The 19,255-nt window shown below is 41.1% G+C and overlaps 1 protein-coding gene across 2 annotated transcripts in view; it reads left to right on the top strand.

Annotated features, from left to right (window-relative positions):
• Positions 1-15,194, top strand: part of LOC132405995 (nuclear receptor ROR-beta-like) — a 114,915-nt gene extending 99,721 nt beyond the window's left edge. Inside the window, exons 7-10 of one of the 2 annotated variants that reach the window (XM_059991096.1) lie at positions 2,085-2,192; positions 4,669-4,779; positions 8,456-8,568; positions 11,156-15,193. In XM_059991096.1, coding sequence (XP_059847079.1) covers positions 2,085-2,192; positions 4,669-4,779; positions 8,456-8,568; positions 11,156-11,317 — 494 coding nt within the window. In that variant the 3' untranslated portion in view covers positions 11,318-15,193. Of the gene's footprint in view, positions 1-2,084; positions 2,193-4,668; positions 4,780-8,455; positions 8,569-11,155 lie in introns of both variants that reach the window. The other variant, XM_059991097.1, reaches the window with a different exon arrangement.
• The last annotated feature ends 4,061 nt before the right edge of the window (positions 15,195-19,255 follow it).

Raw genomic sequence — 19,255 nt, 5'->3', positions numbered from 1 at the left:
AATTTTGTGAAAGAGAAAGAAAGAGATTAATTTCAAGAAAGGTAAGCTAAAAATTCATTTTCTGCTTAAAAGAGCATTGACAATTATTTTTGGATTATTACATCTACAACTTACTGATCATGCTAACGTACCACAAGCTGTAGATATAATAATTTTTATACAGGAGTTCCCTGAGACCTAAAAATTATTTCAAGGGTTCATCCAGGGCAAAAAGTTTGAGAATTAATGTCTATATGTGATTCTCCCCACACCTGCCACTTTCTGCACAGCTGCTCAGCCCAGTCCCTATTTTTATTACAAAATAAGTCACTTATATGAACGGTGAATAACGAAGGTTAATCAGGCTTGATTTCACCAGTATAAAAGTGGTGTACACTGGGTGTAAAACCAGTGTGGCAGCTGATCTTTTGCTTCACTGTGGGGTAGGGTGGATTACAACTACCCCCAGTACAGTTTATAATATCTTCCAACCCACCAATTCTCCAGTATAAAAGATTTAAAAGATGAGCTTTATTTATCATATGTACTTTAAAACATACAATGAACTGTGTCATTTGTGTCAAATCAAATCAGCCAGGACTGTGCTGGCCAACCTGAAGTGTTGTACACTTCTCCATCAACATAGCAAGGACTCTACAAATCATGTTTTCATTATTATTTATTACTAAATTAAGTATTTGTTAGTATAATGTTTTATTTTTGTATTGCACAGTTTGTCGTCTTTTGCACTTTGGTTGTTTATCCATCTTTGTGTAATTTTGCTTTGATCCTGTTGTGCTTCTTTGTGTCTGCTGTGAACAACCACAAGAAAATGAATCTCAGGTCAGATGCTGTATGTGATGACATGTACGTATTTTGATAATAAGTTGACTTTGAACTTTGAAAATAGCATGCCCATAACTCACGAACCCTAACTGTCTTTGGAATGTGGGAGGAAACCAGAGCACCAGGAGGAAACCCACATGGTCACAAGAAGAATGTACAACTTCCTTACTGGCAGCGGTGGTAATTGAACCCCAATCGAAGATTGACGGCGATGTAAAGTGATGCACGGACAGCTACAAATGACACTCCTTTGTATAATCTTTCATGACTGTTATAATGCCAGGGAACACCATAAAAGAAAGGTTGCATGTTGAGTTTTGATAGAAAACCACAGTGTAATTGTTAACTTGAACCATGTTTTTCCTATTGAAATAAAGCATCTTTTGTTTCATATTTTGGATGTTCAGCTTGGTATGCCAGTGTAATTGGATTGAGTCACTGGGGAGGATCCAGAGGTAATCATGAGAATGATCTTGGGAATGAAAGGGTTAACATGTGAGGACCATTTGATGGTTTTGGGCCTGTACTCACTGGAGGAGTTTAGAAGAATCAGGAGGGATCTCGTTGAAACTTATCGAATATTGAAAGTCCTAGATAAAGTGCATGTGGAGAGGATGTTTTCTGTAGTAGGGGCATTTAGGACCAAAGGTCACATCTAGGACCTCAGAATACAGTAGAAGGACATCCCTTTAGAAACAAAGATGGGGAGGAATTTCATTGGCCAGAGGAGGGTGAATCTGTGGAATTTGTTGAACCAGACAGCTGTGGAGGCCAAGTCATTGGTTATATTTAAAGCGGAGATTGATAGGTGCATGATTAATTGTTGTTGTTGTTAATTGCTGTGGGGTCATCCTCGATTCATGGCAACCCTATGGATAGTTGCCCTTAGTGAGTTTTGATTTTCACAGGCAGCTCATTGTTGATAATGTTACATTCATAGCTGTCCTTATTGTGTCCATCTACCTGATTGGCGGCCTTCCTTTCTTCTGTTGTCCTTCCACCTTGCATGATATCCTTTTCATGATTTGTAAGGGCGTGAGAAGTTACAGAAAAAGCAGGAGAATGGGGTTGAGTGGGATAATATATCCGCCATAATGGAATGCTGGAGCAGACTCGATGGGCTGAATGGTCTAATTCTGCTCCTATGTCCTATGATCTTAATCCAGATTGTGAAATTTACTAGTTGTGCAACAAATAATTGGTTGAGATTTGATCTGCGCAAATTTTCTGACAGATGATTTTTTGTCTTCTCATCTTAGGTTGCCTAGAGGTGTTGTTGGTTCGAATGTGCCGAGCCTATAACCCTATGAACAACACATTGTTTTTCGAAGGAAAGTACGGAAGCACACAGATCTTCAAGTCATTGGGTAAGACTTTGTAACTATGAAAATCAGATATCAGAAGGAAATGCACCTGGCCTAGAAATGTTTTGACAAATCTGCTAAGAATATTAATATTTATTACTATCACATGCACCAAGATAGAATGAAAAGCTTGTCCTGCATACTGTTTATACAACATTGAGAAGACTAAGATAAAACAATAACAATGCAGAATAAAGTGTAAAGGTGACCAAAAGAATGCAGTGCAGGTAAATAATAAAATCCAAGATCATGATGAGGTAGATCATGAAGTCAAGAAGTGCATTTAAGAGTTTAAAAACATGGGGTCAAAGCAGTGTTTGAGCCTGATGGAATGTGATTTCAGGCTTTTGTATCTTCTGCCCAGTGGGAGAGTAGAAAAGAGAAAATGTCTGGGGTGGATGGGGATTTGATTATGCTGTCTGCTTTACTGTGGCAGTGAGAAGCATAGACAAAATCCATGAAGGTAAGGCTGTTGTTGTGTCCACAATTCTCTGCAGTTTCTTATGGTTATGTGCAGAGCGGTTGCCATACCAAACTTTCTAATGTGCATGAATAAAGATTGGCAAGAGTCGACGGGAACGTGTTGAATTTCTTTAGCCACCTGGGGAAGTAGGGGTGTTGGTGAGCTTCCTTGGCCATGACATCAATGCATATGATGGGCAAGGACACAGTCCCATTTGTTTTATCATGAAAATGATGTGTATCATCACTGTTCAGAATCTAACTGGTAATTGGTTTATACAGATCAAATCATTACACCATATATCAAGCTTGAATAAAGTAAAACAATAACAAAGCAGATAAAGTGTAAAATCTACTGAAAAAGTACAGTGCAGGTAAACCATAAAGCACAAGATCATAACAGGTAGATTGTGAAGTCAATAGTCCCATCTTATTGAGCAAGAGTCTGATAACAGTGGGATAGACACTGTATTGTTGTTGCATGTACCACAAAACAGTGAAAAACTATTGTCTCCATCCTATCCAACAGATCATTCCATACACAACTCCATTAATGCAGGTCAAAAGAATGTAGTATTACACTTAGAGATAAAGTGCAGTGCAGGTAGACAAAGTGCAAAGGTCATGGTGAAACTCAGAATCAGATTTATTATGACTGAAAGTCATATATATAGCTAAGGTGCCGAAGACTTTTGCTCAGTACTGTAGTAATTTTATGTATTGCACTGTATTGCTGCCACAAAATTAAAACAAGTTTCATGACGTACGTGAGTGATGATAAACCTGATTCTGATATAGATCTCTATTGTGGACTGTGAGTGGGAAGGAGGCAGGGAAAGGGGAATTATGGTTGGGAAAAGAGGAAGGGAGAGGGGAGGGAGTGGGACGCACCAGAGAGACATTTTGTAATGATCAGTAAACCAATTGTTTGGAATCAAATGATCTTGCCTGGTGTCTTAGGGCTGGGTATGTCTGCACCCACGCCTCCCCCTCTGCTCCTACCAGATTTACAAACCGGCTCCCTACTTCACCTTGGCAAATACAGTATACAGTGCAAAGGTTTTAGGCATTTTAGCTATATATATATGTCATGAAATTTGTTGTTTTGTAGCAACAGTACAGCGGAATGCATAAATATACTATAAATTGTAACGAGAGATATATATATTTTAAAATGAAATTAGTGCAAAAATATGAAGTAGTGTTCATGGGTTCATTGTCTGTTCAGAAATCTGATGGTGGTGGGGAAGACACTGTTCCTAAGTCATTTAGTGTGTGTCTTCTGGCTCCTGTACCCCCTCCCTGATGGTAGCAATAAGAAGGGGGCATGTCCTCGATGTTGGATGTTCATAATGATGGATTCTACCTTTTTGAGCCATTGCATTTTGAAGATGTACAGCTGTACTTAGTGGTAGGGAGATTAGTGTTCATGACAGAGCTAGCTGAGTTTGCAGCTTTTTCCAATTCTGTGCAGTGGCTCCTCCATGTCAGATGGTGATGCAGCCCGTTAGAATGTACATCTGTAGAAATGTGCTAGACTCTTTGGTGGCATACCAAATCTCCTCACACTCATAATGAAATATAGCCCCTGTCGTAATTGTATCAATATGTTGGCCCCAGGATGAATCTTCAACGTTATAGATCGAATGATCAAGATTTCATCTTTATCAAATAAGAGGTCTGTCCAAGAGTCTGATAACAGTGGAATATTTCTGAATTTTCTGCCTGAAAGGAGACAGAAGAAGAGAGAATGGCTGGGGTGGGAGGGGTCTTTGATTAAGATGGCTGCTTTCCTGAGGCAGCGGGAAGTGCAGACAGACTCAGTGGAGGGGAGGCTGGTTTTTGTGATCGACTGGGCTCATTCACAATTCACTGCAGTTTCTTGTGGTCTTGTGAAGAGCAGTTACTATACCAGTCCATGAGGGTGCATCTCTGTAAGGGTCATCTATTTCAATTTAATTTCATTTCACATGTTCCTGTAAATAGATTTACAGTATTTCTAATTTCTTCTCTTCAGGCTGTGATGACTTTATCAGTGTGGTTTTTGAATTCGCTAAAAGCTTGTGCTGCCTGCATTTGACCGAGGAAGAGATTGCGTTGTTCACAGCTGGCATCTTATTGTCACCAGGTGTGTACGCTAAATACTTCAGCACCATTCCAGGACCTGCAAGTCAGCTCCTGTTTGTAAAATCAAAAACCACAGGAGATTCTGCAGATGCTGGAAATCTAGAGCAACACACACACAAAATGCTGGAGGCACTCAGCAGATCAGGCAGCATTAATGGAGAGGAATAAAGAGTTGATGTTTCGGGCCAAGATCCTTTATCAGTACGATGAAGGGTCTCAGGCTGAAATATCGACTCTTCATTCTTTTTCATTGACGCTACCTGGCCTGTATTTCATGTGTGTTAATAAAATGTTGAATGTGCAGTGATGTAGAAGTTAATGCCAACAGTTGGCTTTCTTTCCATGGTTCTCCATTTAACATTTAGTCATAGAGTCATTCAGCATGGAAACAGGCCTTTTGGCCCAACTGGTCCATGCTAACCCAGCTCGAACCACTTGCCAGCATTTGATTCATGACTTGGTAAACATTTCCAATCCATGTACCTGTCCAACTGTCTCTTACCGTATGTTATTTTACCTGCCACATAGGCAGCTCCTTACACAAAGTTATCACCCTTCGTGTGGAAAAAAAAAGTGCCCCTCAAGTTCCTCTTAAATCTTTCTGCACTCACCTTAAGTCCATGCTCTCTTGTTTTTGACCCTTTGGATCTGGGGAAAAATACAGAGTGCTCAAAGTTAAGCCAAAATACTTTATGAAGGGAAAGTAATTAGTACTAGGTGGAAGGAAGACGAGCAGGTGTAATGCAGCCAAATTTTATGTACTTCCTCATGGCCATTCTCCATGTGGTTGGATTGTTCATTAATCACTGTACTCTGGGTTAAGTGTAGGTTACTTATTCCAGAATGGAGTAATCAGTGGAAGCAGATGCAATGGTGATTTTAAAAGGCTTTTAGACATCTGAATATGGAGGGATGTGGATCATGTACAAGCTGTTTAATTTGGCATAGTGTATGGCAGAGGTATTGTGGGCAGAAGGGCCCGTTCCTGTGCGGTAGTGTTCTATGTGCGCCTCATCTTAGGATGTGAGAAGGAAACTTTTAAAAGACATTCGGACAAGTATATGGAAAGGAAATGTTTAGAGCAGGGGTTCCCAAACTTTTTTATGTCATGGACCAATACCATTAAGCAAGGGGGATGTGGACCCCAGGTTAGGAACCCCTCATTGAAAGGGATATGGCCAAATGCACACAAATAGGAGGAATCAGGAGGAAGCCTTGGTTGAGTTGGCCGAAGAGCCTGTTTCCACTCTGTATAACTCTGACACTGTAATCAAGCACCTGAGAATATTTGCCATTGTCGTTCAAAGCCCACTTTGCGGATTGATTATGGGCCACAATTCCTGAATCTAGTAACATTTCACTCCATTGAGGTCTTGCCTCCATTAGTAATACATTCCTTCGTCCTTCAGAAACAGGCCTTTTGGCCCTGTTATTCTGCCTAGTCCCATCGACTTGCACTCAGATCCTAGCCCTCCATACCCCTCCCTTTCACATATCTACATGAAGATGTTGCCCTTAAGTATGTCATCTTTCACTCTTAACCCATGACCTGTAGTTCTGGTCTCACCCAACCTCAGTGGAAAAAGCTTTCTAGCCTTTACCCTATCTGCATACAGCACAGAAACACAGCCTTCTGCCCATTCTGTCTATTCAAACTGTTTTGCTCTTCTGTGCTAATTTTGGACCATATCCTTCCGTGTCTTGCAATGTCCAGATGTATAAACCCAGAATATCCAGTTTGTGATTAAATATTTAAATTGAAAACCGAGAGGAAAGATTTACATAGTCATTTTTGCATTCATTTTCATCACTTCTGGCGTGCATTCTAACCAATGGTGGAGTCATCCTCAATCGAGTCATTGTTGCCACGTAGCAGCTAATTTCCATGAAGCAAGTTACTGCAGACATTGTGTCATCATGACCAAATAAGATTTTTCAGAGTCATATTTGTTATCATTGACATTGCAGCTGTACAGCACAAAACAAAAAAATACTGTAAGTACCATATGAGAGAGAGAGAGAGAAAAATAGAGAGAGCATGAAAGAGAGAAAGAGAGCGGAATACTAAGTTAGTGTTCAGAAATCCAATGGCAGAGGGAAGAAGCTTTTAAAATGTACTAGAGTATAATTGCCTAAGAATTAGTTTAATGTGTGATATTAAAAAGGGCTGGCTGGTGGTGAAGTGGTATCAGCTCTGGACTTCAAGGCAGATGGTCCTGAGTTCAAACCCAGCCCGGGCAGCAGCAGTATCTGTGCAGAAGAAAGGCCTGGCAATCTACTTCCATATCCTGCCATGAAAACCCTGTGGACCCTATAGTCCATAAGGGCAAGAAGAGCCGGACTCAACTTAATGACTAAAACAAAAGGAAAACTTGTTCAACACCAGTTGGGGTTATGACCAAAAAATTCTGGTGATGTGGGCTGGTATTTAGTGTTTCCTAATAAAATGTAATTAGACATCAATGAGTGATTATCAGAGAGGGGTGGGTGGGTGGGCAGCATGCCTCAAAGGGCCAGAAGGGCCTATTCCACGCCATATCTCAATAAATAGATAAATGACTAGATGAGGGGCAGCACGTTTGTGTGTCAGGTAGTACTGCTCCCTTACAGCTCCAGTGACCCAGATTCAATCCTGATCTCCAAAACTGCCTGTGTGGAGTTTCCCGGTTCTTCCTTTGATTGTATGGCTTTCCTCTGGTGCTCTAGTGCCCCCCCACTCCACATCCTGATGATATTCAGGTCGGTAGAGAGACATTCATTTAGAACAGATGAGGAATTTCTTCAGCCAGAGAGGGTGAAACTGTGGAATTCATTGACACAAGCTGTGGAGGCCAAGTCATTAGGTATATTTAAGGCAGAGGTTGATAGATTCTTGATTAGTTTGGGCACAAAGGAATATGGGGAGGAGGCAGGAGACTGGAGTTGAGAGGGGAAAGGATCAACCATGATGAAATGATGGAGCAGATTCGATGAGCCAACTGGTCTAATTCTGCTCCTATATCTTAAGGTCTTATGCCCACAACTTACTAACCCTAACTCCTACTAGTTTGGAATGTGGGGAGAAAAACACTGTCTGTAAGGAGTTTGTACTTTCTCACCGTGATCATGTGGGTTTCCTCTGGGTGCTCCAGTTTCTTCCCGTTGTCCAAAGACATATGGTTGGTAGGTTAATTGGTCATTGTAAATTGTCCTCGTGGTTAGGTAAGGGTTAAATTGTGGGATTGCTGAGTGGTGTGGCTCAAATGGCTGGAAGGGCATTCCACACTGTATCTCATAAAAATAAATAGATAAATAACCCAGAGCACGCGGCAGAAACTCAGTCACGGAGAATGTATATAGTTCTTACACACAGCAGCGGGAACTGAACCCCTGTCACTCATCGCTAAAGCGTTACACTAATTACAATGCTGCTGCGCCCCCCCATTATTATTATCGCTATTATACTGTCTAAACAGAACAGAACAGAAAAATACAGTACAGGCCCTTCAGCCCACGATGTTGTGCCAACTCCTTGATCAATCTAACACTTCCATCCTTCATAGTCCATACTCTTCCATTTTTTCTTCATCCATCTGCCTATCTAAGTCTGACTCTGTGAGACTGTAAAATGCTTTTCCAATCTTTACCTTTTCCCAGCGCTGTTTGTTTATGGAATAACTTAAAGCCTGTCTCCGCAGATCGACCATGGCTGACAGAAGCTAGAAAAATTAAGAAGCTGCAGGACAAGATTTATGAGGCATTGCAACATGTCATTCAAAAAAATCACTTGGATGATGACAAGTTATCAAAGGTAAATACCAATGTGTTGGCTTAAGTGTAGAGTTAGGTGGTCTGTGCTGAGAACATTAGCTTCATTTGTCACATATACCTTGATATATACTGTGAAATGTAGCATTTATGTCAAAGCAAAGATCGTGCTGAGAGCAGCCCACAAGTGTCACTACACTTCCAAAACTGACATTGCATGTCTTTGGAATGTGGGAGGAAACCAGAGCACCCAGAAGAAGCCCACAAGGCCACAGGGAGAACATACAAACTCTTTAAAGGCGACTGCCATGCCACCCTGAAATATAAAGACAAAAATTGGTAGCACTTTATTTGTTCGTTTATTTAGTGATACTGCACAGAGTAGATCCTACTGGCCCTTTGAGCCACACTGCCCCAGCAACCTCACAACCCCGATTAATTCTAGCCTAATCACGGGACAATTTACAATGACCAATCAATGGTACATCTCTGGGCTTGTGGGAGGAAACCAGAGCACCCATACATTCCACATGGAGATGCCTTACAGAACAGCGCTGGAATTGCAGTCCGAACTCCAGAAAGCCCTGAGCTGTAATAGCATCATGCGAACCACTACACCACCGTGGCTTTGGGGGCAATCAGCCACAGATAAACCATACAGCACATCACCGGGGTGAAATGGGCACCACAACAAAAACCATCAGAGGAGCAAATCAGGGATCTTTGCTGAGAACAGCAAAACTGGAAGCAGAAAGAGGCTAATTTTGCCTTTTTTTAAAAAGATTACCATTATTTGTCACATGTACATTGAAAAGTACAGTGAACCGCATTGTTTGCACTATATTCTATCATTTATTTATTGGGATGCAGCATGAAATAGGCCCTTCTTGCTACGTGGCTCAGCAATTTCCTCCCCCCACCCCCCCAGTTTTAAGCCTAGCCTGATCACTGGAAAATTAAAATAACCAGTTAACCTACTAACTATTGCATTTTCGGACAGTGGGAAGAAACCAGAGGAGCTGGAGGAAACCCATGATATCACAGCGAATGTACAAACCCCTTACAGGCAGCAGCAGAATTGAACCTGGGTCAGCTGTGCTGTAAAGTGTTGTTCTAACCATTACGCTGCTGTACCACCCGAAACAGTCCAAGCCACTCACAAGTGTCACCAATACCATGTCCTCTATTCACTGTCCCTAACCCGTACAACTTGGAATGTGCAAGGAAACCGAAGCACCTGGAGGAACCACCACACTACTGTGCCACTCCATCAAATTAGTGAGGATTTTCCTGGTCAGCCCACAAGCATCACCATGCTTTCAGCACTCACATAGTATGTCCACAGCTCACTAACCACTGTGTTGTGACATTTTTCCTTCGCTGGTGTTTTTGCTTTCACTTGTATCTGCCAACGTTTGAAGAATTTGTTACCCTGACAACTTTGATGTGCAGCCAAACACAGTAATTCTCCCTATTCTCTCCATCACCCTCAATTGTCACTCAAGTCACCTTGGTGTTCTTGATGAAGGATCCTCCAAATGTTGACTGTTCCTCTCCCCACAGGTGATGATCAACCTGATGAGAGATTTTATTAAGCTCATTGCAGCTTCTGGATCCCAATTTACCTTTGGCTCTTTCCACCCATGCTCACCTGGCCCATCAACCATACCCAGACTGCCCATTGCATCTGCTGTTACGCCGAAGTTTTTGACTCCCTTGCCAGGACACTTTCAATTCTCCGATATTCCTCAGTTCCATCTCCATGCATCCCTCCCCACCGTCCTGCATCTGTCACTCACCCTTACCACAGGTATTTCACTGGATACCACCCAGAGATCCAGGTCTTTAATGACTCCATCCAGCCACACAGAGATTCCAGCCAGGCCCATAACCTGCCTCCCATCCCTTACCCCCTCAAGACCCTTGTTATGAAAGGAAGCTGTAGGGCTAAGTGGGAGAGAAGGGTTAGATTGACATTGGAGTAAAGTTAAAAGGTGAAGAAAGCGTTGTAGACAAAAGGTCCTCTGCTGTTCTGTGTTCCAAAGAGATCAGCTTTATTTGTTATAAATACATTGAAACATACTGTGAAATGTATCATTTGCATTAATAGCCCATACAGTCCAAGGGTAAGCCGTATCTCTCCCTCTCCCTCTCCCTCCTCCCCCTCCCTTTCCCCCTCCCCTTCCTTTCCCCCTCCCCCTCTTCCTCTCCCCTCCCCTCTCCCCCACTCCCCTCTCTCCCTCCCCCTTATCCCTCTCCCTCCCCTTCCCTCCCTCTCTCTTTCTCTCTCTTACCCCCCGCCCTTGTTGTGTAAATGTTCTTTGAGTTCCACACTGCCATGGGGAGATTGTATACAATACGGTGAAATATGGTGTTTGAGTTAACAACCAACATGACCTAATGATGTGCTGGGGCAGTCCACAAGTGCAACCACACATTCTGTACCAACATAGTATGTCCACCATGTCCAGCAGAACAACAGCAGGAAATTAAGCCCCTGTCCTTTCTCCCATCCACCTACTCACACACAGTTATTTTTAGCTGTTATCATTCTTAAGTGAAGTCAGGAAAAAGGATTTTGGATAAACTTGTTATCCCTCAACTCAGTGCCATCTTTTCCTCTGACACAGCTGATCTCCAAGTTATCCATGCTGAAGTCCGTATGCAACCTTCATGTGGACAAGCTGCAGCTCTTCAAGCTTCTACATCCACAGACGGTGCACAACTTCCCGCCGCTCTACAAGGAAGTGTTCAGCACAGAAATGCAGTATCCGGACTCCTCCAACAGCTAAACACGACGTTTCCAAAGTGAAAAAGGAATGGATTCCAATCCTCTATCACCAGTTGCAATAGCACTAGAATGAATGTACTGCACTTAATGTTGTTTCATCATTAACAGTCGAAAGAATGTAAATAATTGGATACTGAGTAGTGGAAAAATCCTTGTGCATGGCAATTAAAAGCAGCTCCATTGTGATCATGGACCAGAACTCAAGGCTCTCCTTCCAAGGCTCTTTATATAAAATCTGTTTCTGTCAGTAAAAAAAAGAACAGTGAAGTAAAGGAGTATAGATAGTATTTTATCTGTAATGCAAACCTATATATTTTATTAAGGTTGTTTCTTTTGACACTGAATACTCAGTGATTTCAGAGTTGTTCTTGTGGTCCATTGTTTCAGGTTAGATTTTCTTTTCCCTGAACGTTTCCTCAGCATTACTGCATCAAAACGATTTGAAAGAGTGGGTCAAAATCTCTTGCAATGAATTCTCAACAGTGCTGAAGATGGTGATTTTAAAAACTCTGAAATCCTATACAAGTAAATGTCTGTGTGTTTATACTATTACTATATATCTTTAGGCTAATGGTCAATAAGATGCCTGCATGTAATAATAGCTAAAAGTTATGGTACCCATTAGCACTCTGACTGTGTTAGTGGCCAGTAGTCGTAGCTTGGCATTGCATTTAAATTTATCCTTAAGACAAAAATCTGGTGTTTCCCACAAAAAGGCTAGATAGTCTGAAAGGTGCAGAAGCACATTAGACATTTAAGGATTGCAGTTTCTATCTTTTACTACTAACAAGCCTGTTTTTCTTTTTCTAGGATATGTGAACCTGAAGAGCCCAGAATAAAATGGGGGAAAGTAGACAGATACAATTGCTGGATAAGTTTTTCTCTGAACCTTATTGAAAAATGACTCCAATTAGCAGAAAATGACACGAGTTAACCAGAGCATTACACACAAAATGCTGGAGGAACTCAGCAGATCAGGCAACATGTTTGGAAATAAATAAACAGTCAACGTTTTGGGCCGAGGTCCTTTAGGACTGAAATATCAACTGTTTATTCATTTCTATGGATGCTGCTTGACCTGCTGAGTTCCTCCTGCATTTTGTGTGTGTTGCTCTGGATTTCCAACATCTGCAAAACTTCTCGTGTTTATTAGTTAACTCACATTGTATTTGCCCCTAGCAAACTAAAGACTAACAAGAAGAAGCATTAGTAGTGGACTCACAGCCTCACAAGCATCCCTAAATTTAGCAACACACACAAAGTGCTGGAGGAACTCAGCAGATCAGACAACATCTATGGAAATGACTTACCTAAACCATCACCTCTATTGGGGCATTGGCCGCAGACAAAAGCTTGCCAGAGTCCTCTGACCTGGTTAAGTCCTTCAAGGTGTCCCCAAGTGTAACTCATTTGCTCCTTTCTCTCCCGTGGGTGAGGCCTTTGGAGTGTCTGTTGGTGTTTATTTAGCTCTGGGTTTTTAAGAGGATGGGGTTGCGAGCTCCATACCCAACCCTCCTCCTTTTGGCTGGGCTTTGGACCATCCATGGTGGAGTTGGGGAAATTAGTAGATTAATAATAGATCCATAGATGCTGCCTGACCTGCTGAATTCCTCCATCGTTTTGTGTGTGTTGCTCTGAATTTCCAAAGTTTGCAGAGTCCCTTGTGTTTAAAATTAGCAATGTGGTTTTTCCCCATTGGAGGTCCATATCATCCATTCCCACCAATAATATCCACATACCAAAAAAAGTTTCTGAATATTATTTACACATCATTGATTATCTTTTATAGATCTTTTCAACCCTTAATTTCTTTTTGACAAGTAACAGTGAGTAGAGCATTACAAATGATCATATTTCTACAAAGTTTGTGAGACCTTTACTCCTTGAAGTAGAAGCAATTCAATGTCCTCACCATGTTTCAAATTTTACAATTACAATATTTAATTTTGTGTAGCAAGTAAATAATTTCTCCATTGCTGGTGTCTTATGAGGGAACAATATTTAACATATTTCAAAAATTATTTATTAATTTAATTACGGTTTAAAACTTTACACATGGTGGCATCTTTTCATTTTAAATAGAATTTGAAGGTTTGGGGAAGAATAATTTTAAAAATCTATTCTATCAAAGAAGAAGTTGCAAATGTGTTATGCAAGTGCAGTTTGAACATAAAGGTGGAGGTTCATAGTAAGTTAATTGTGCAGTGGAAGTTAGATGAAATGGGAGGTATAAATCCTCTGTATAAACCCCAGTCAGTGAGGAAATCACTTGGTACAATCCCCATGAGCGACATTGCAGATGTTTGATGTGCTCTCTCTCAGTGGCTCTGTAAGTGTACGCAGCAAGTGAACAGTGCATGACTGAACCCAGGTTTGATTGTCTGTAGTCCACTGTCACCCAGGGCTGCATAAAGACTCGCAACAGTTGAAAGCAATGCCCTGGATTTTCAGGTGAATGGCCAAGATGCTGACTTGTGGTTCATTGAAAACTGTGTTGCGTGTAGAGCCCCTCAGAATCTGGAGTACAGGTTCGGACACACAGAACATTCGGTTTGGTGAAGTGCTAGAGAACTTCTGGAACTTCAGTCTGACAACAGGGCAAGTGATAAAGAGCAGTATAAGAGTTGAGAAGAAAAGTGAAAAAGATGAGAATCTAGAAAAACAATGAAAGAGCACTTACGAATGCAACTCCTGAGATAGTAGGTAGCATTATATTAGGATTTCTGACCCCCTCCCCCCCTCTCATTCAGTGCAACTAATTGGCAATTTTAACATAACTATGGATTATAGACATGGACACCCAAAGACTGCTTTTGCCTTTTAACTGGGTGTACACTTAAAAGAAAACTTCTGCAATAACAAAGTATTATTTTTCGCAAAGTTCAGATGTTTCGACATGGGTAAGTGAAGGATCTGTTTGTTGAATTCCAGATTTTAAGCACTTTCTTCTTTGTTTTATATATTAAATAATTTCTTTATGAAATATTCATTAGATATAGCTGCGCTTTAGATCTTCTGGCTCATTGATGTGTCTTATATATTCGTTTCAACAACTTCACCTGCAGCGCAGGGAGCAGCTTCTGCTTGGAAACAGAAGAATATAATTAGCCTGTATTTTGCATATCTGCTTAGCAAAAATGTGTATTCAAAAATATTCTGCTGGGATTCAAAAGGCTGATCCGTTCCTTATAGGATATGCTTCAGCTCTATAATAAAGTAGCATCTGACACCACTTAAAAATAAATTTAAACTTACACTGTGTGTATTATTCTTGTGAATGTCGTGGAAGAAATGAAGTGAAGGAGCGCCCAGCTTTGCTGCTCTTTCAGCAATATGGTGAAATATGCTTTCTCCGGCACATTTATTGACAAAACAATATTTGTTATATAGTTTAGAAAGTCATTTTGATGTTTTTTTGGTCTGTATCGTTAAACTGTAATTCTATTTTTTTTAAAAAAAAAGAACGAAATACTTATATAAATGTAAGATGAGAAGAATAGAAAGATTTTTTAAAAAGCCTTATCTGGATTTCAATGACAAACAAATTCTTATTTTAATATATTGTGAATTTAAGAATGATTGGGATAGCAATTAGTGAGTCAATATAGATGCATAATGTAAAGGATGTGTATATGAACCACATTAAAATTATATATTATATGAATATGGGTAATTATTAGATGTTTTGTTCAGCTTTATTATCTAATGTAACAAGTATTATAATGTCTGTGATGTTAAAGGGTGAAATTGGCCACAATACTCAGGAGAACGGTATGTTATGTTGGTGCTGGAATGTGTGGCAACACTTGTGAGCTGCCCCCAGCACATCCTTGTGCTGGTTGTTAACACAAACGACATATTTCACTGTATGTTTTGATGTACATGTGATAAATAAACTTGAATCTTGAGGAGAAAATCTTTACAATGGACAGTAAAACTGATAGTCCAACATGCTAGAGACTTTACTAATGCCTGATTTGTTGATTTTTCCAGACTGTTAGATGTTACACTAACACATTATTAAGTCACTTTTTAAATGTTTTATTTTGTTGAGATCTTCCGGCCCTTCAAGCTGTGCTGACAGCAACCCCCAATTTTAATCCTAGCCTAATCACAAGTCAATTTACAATGACCTATTAACCTAGCAGCCAGTACACCTTTGGACTGTGGAGGGGGAAACTCTTGTGGTCACGGGGAGAATGTAGAAGCTTACAGGCAGTGGCTGGGTTGCTTGTACTGTAAAACATTGCACTAACCACTTGACTACCGTGTCACTTACACTATTATAATAACTTTTCCAGTAAACCCAATAAGTTTAAAGGGACTGAGGTAAATGGGATGTGGTCAGTTTCAATACAGCTTGGAAAATGGGAGTCTGTAGAGTGATTGTAGTACAGGAATAGGCTATTCAGCCCAGCTAGTCTATGCTAGCAAAGAAGTCCTTCAAAACTAGTCCCACTTGGCCCATATCCCACTGAACATTCCTTATCCATGTACCTGTCCAAGAGCTTTATAAATATGTGTTAATGTACCTGTTTCAACCACTTCCTCCGGTAGCTCATTCTATACACTGACCACTCCTTGCGGCAGCATGACGGCACAGTGGTTAGTGTAACACTACTACAGCACCAACAATTGATTCAATTCACAAAACTGTCTGGAAGGAGTTTGTATGTTCTTTCCATGACCATGTGGATTTGTTCTGGTTTACTCCCACATTCCAAAGACTTAAGGGTTAGTAGGTTAATTGGTCATGAGTTTAATTGGGTGGTGCAGCCTCATTGGACTGGAAGGGCCTGTTACCATGCTGTATTTCTTTTTAAAAACTCTGTGTGGAAAATATTGCCCCTCAGATTCCTATTAAACCTGTACAATATAGCCATAAACCTATGTCCTCTGGTACCTGATTCACCAACCCAGGGAAAAAGATTGCACCTTATCTATGCTCTCTCATTATTTCATGTAAAATTGCCCCATTCTGCCCCTGCACAGCAATCCCAGCCTGCTCAACCTCTGTCCATCCGTCCAGTGCCTCCTCTGCAACTTAACGACATCTTTTCCAGAGCAAGGTGACCAAAAGTGAGCATGGTATTCCAAATGGGAGTGAATTGGTGAGGCTATAATTGAATGGGAGTGTGAAATTGATCTGCAGTGAGTGAGTGTAAGGAAACAATAGAAAATGGGGCCCTCGTGACTGATTCAGATTCATTTATTTATCTTACATACATCGAAACATACAATGAAATGCGTCATTTGCGTAAACAACTAGCATAACCTAAGGATGTGCTGGGGGCAGCCGGCTAGTGTTTCTGACACCAACAATAACATGCCCACAATGCTCAGCAGAACACTACAAAGCAACACAACAACAACAAAAGAAGCCTCTTTCCTCCCTGGGTGGAAGTATGGAAGGCAGAGCCACTGAAAGTCAGGATTGTGGGAATTAGGTAGCCAGCAAGATAGAAGAGAGCATGGGAATCAGGGTAAGTTGGTAGGCAGTGTGACAAACATTCGGTGGTGAATGAGATGCCAAACCATTGTGAGCTCTGAATGGTCAAATAGTAGATTATTCTGTATGTGCTTGGCTAATTAGCCAACAATGCAAAGCTACCAACTGCTGGATTATGATTAAATGCTTCTAAATCAGAGTTCTCCCTGAAGCCAGGGATGACTGGTTGGCCTGGAGTACCTGCAGTCAACAAGAAGTGCTGTTACTGGCCTGGAGTGCGAACGGACAGATTAATAATTATTAATTCCACAGATTAATAAACCTCTAAGCCTGTTTATTAATCTGTGGAATTCCTTGCCATAGATGGCTGTGGAGAGCAGGTTATTGGGTATATTTAAGGAGGAGATTAACAGGCTCTTGGTTAGTAAGGTTACAGGAGGTGGGAAAATGAGGTTGTGAGGGGAAATAAATCAGCCACGATTAAAATGGCAGAACAGATTTAATGGACTGAATGACCAAATTCTGCTCCTGTGTCTTATCATCAACAGTCATTGTGGCATAGCCTCTCCACTGATGGGCTTGTTTTTGTCACCTGGTCTGGGATCCTCACAAGTGTGGCATTTCACACTCCTCTGGGGATGGATGAGTGGAGTCACTATGACAGCAAAAACAGCTGAAAATGTACTTTCTAATGCTTATTACATCTCATTAAACCAAAATACTGCAACACAGTACAGGCCCTTTGGCCCACAATGTTGTGCCAACCTTTTTACCTTTCTAAGATCAATCTAACCCCCTTACATAGTATTCCATTTTAAAATCATCCACATGCCTATCTAAGTGCCTATTAAATGTCTTTAATGTGTCTACTTCTATTACCACCCTTGACAGGGCATTCCAGGCACCCACCACTCTCTGTGTAAAAAAAAAGTTCTAATATCCTGTCTATCTTCCAATTTCCTTAAAATTATGCCCCATGGTATCAGCGATTTCCAATCCAGGGGGGAGGGGGGAGCCTCTGGCTGTCCACCCAATCTATGTCTCTTGTCATCTTGTACATCTCTATCAAGTCACCTCTCATCCTCCTTCATTCCAAGGAGAAAACCCCTAGCTCACTCAATCTAACCTCGTAAGACATACCCTCTAGTCATACTGGTAAATCTTCTCTGCAACCTCTCTAAAGCTTCCACATCCTTGACCAAAACTGAACACAATATACCAAGTCATAAACAGGTGATTCTGCAGATGTTGTAAATCCAGAGTAACACAAACAAAATGCTGGAGGAACTCCGCACATTAGGTCCTGAAGGGTCTCAGCCCAAAACGTTAAATGTTCATTCACTTCCACAGATGCTGCCTGACATGCTGAGTTCTTCCAACATTTTGTTATGTGTTTCAGTACTCCAAGTGTGGTCTAACCAGAGATCATAGAGCTGCAACGTTACTTCTTAGCTCCTAAACTCAAACCGACTAATGAAAGCCAACACACCATTCACTTTAACAACTCTGTCGACTTGCATTGTAACTTTGGGGGATGGATGAACATAGAAATCTATCTCCTTTGAAAGAAGTTTTAAAAACAATGTTTTTAATTGTAACTGCCTGAATAGCAGGAAAAGCAAAGGGACTGACGCACTCCTTGTTCAATTGAACCGAATCACGATAATAGTAGAATGGAGCTTCATGGTACAATTTACGTAAATACACGTGGAAGGTGTGTTGCTTGGGTAACAGTAACGGAACTTTCTTTTATTCCTCAATAAAAATTTATTAAATAAGCCCCAAATACTCCTCCACCTCAGATTCCCCAAGCGACTATTCCAAAAACTAACAGCCGTAGGAATATAAGAAATGTCTTTGAAACAAACTTAAAATACCTCTATTATTTTCAGTAAAGATTAAAGAAAAATGGGTAACAATAACATGTGGAAAAATGTCACATATGTGCGGAGCAAGAATGACAATGAAGCAGGATGATTAAACTTTTTTTTTAACTGAGTTACATTAGCCACTGTAGATGCGGGGCAATTTATAGAACAGAGCGGGTCGGGGGCAACGAACAGAGTCCGCTCAGAACAGAACATGCGCACTCGGAAGCCCGCGTACAGGCTGCCCAATCGATCCACCACGTGGCGGATCGGACGCATGCGCACTCGGAAGCCCGCGTACAGGCTGCTCAATCGATTCATCGCGCGGCAGATCGGCTGCATGCTCGTTTGTCGCGCTCTCTCCTCGATCAGATACGGTTCTGAAAATATAAGGTATGTGGTTGTGAACAGTGGAGAAGAGGGTCGTACCAGTTTCATATCTGACGCAATCTCACCTGGAAATGATGCTGACTGCTGTCTTCTTTGGTGAAAGTCAAAACTGCACTTTATAAAAAGGTTATGTGCAATAAGCCATTCTGACTCGGGCACCTGCAGCTTTTCAAGGCGGGAGCAGCAAGTTTGCGCCTGATTTCAGTCTTATCACAATGACCACACCTGCTGA

Source organism: Hypanus sabinus, chromosome 16, assembly GCF_030144855.1.
Source record: "Hypanus sabinus isolate sHypSab1 chromosome 16, sHypSab1.hap1, whole genome shotgun sequence".
NCBI lineage: Eukaryota > Metazoa > Chordata > Chondrichthyes > Myliobatiformes > Dasyatidae > Hypanus > Hypanus sabinus.
This window is presented reverse-complemented; position numbering and strand designations above follow the sequence as displayed.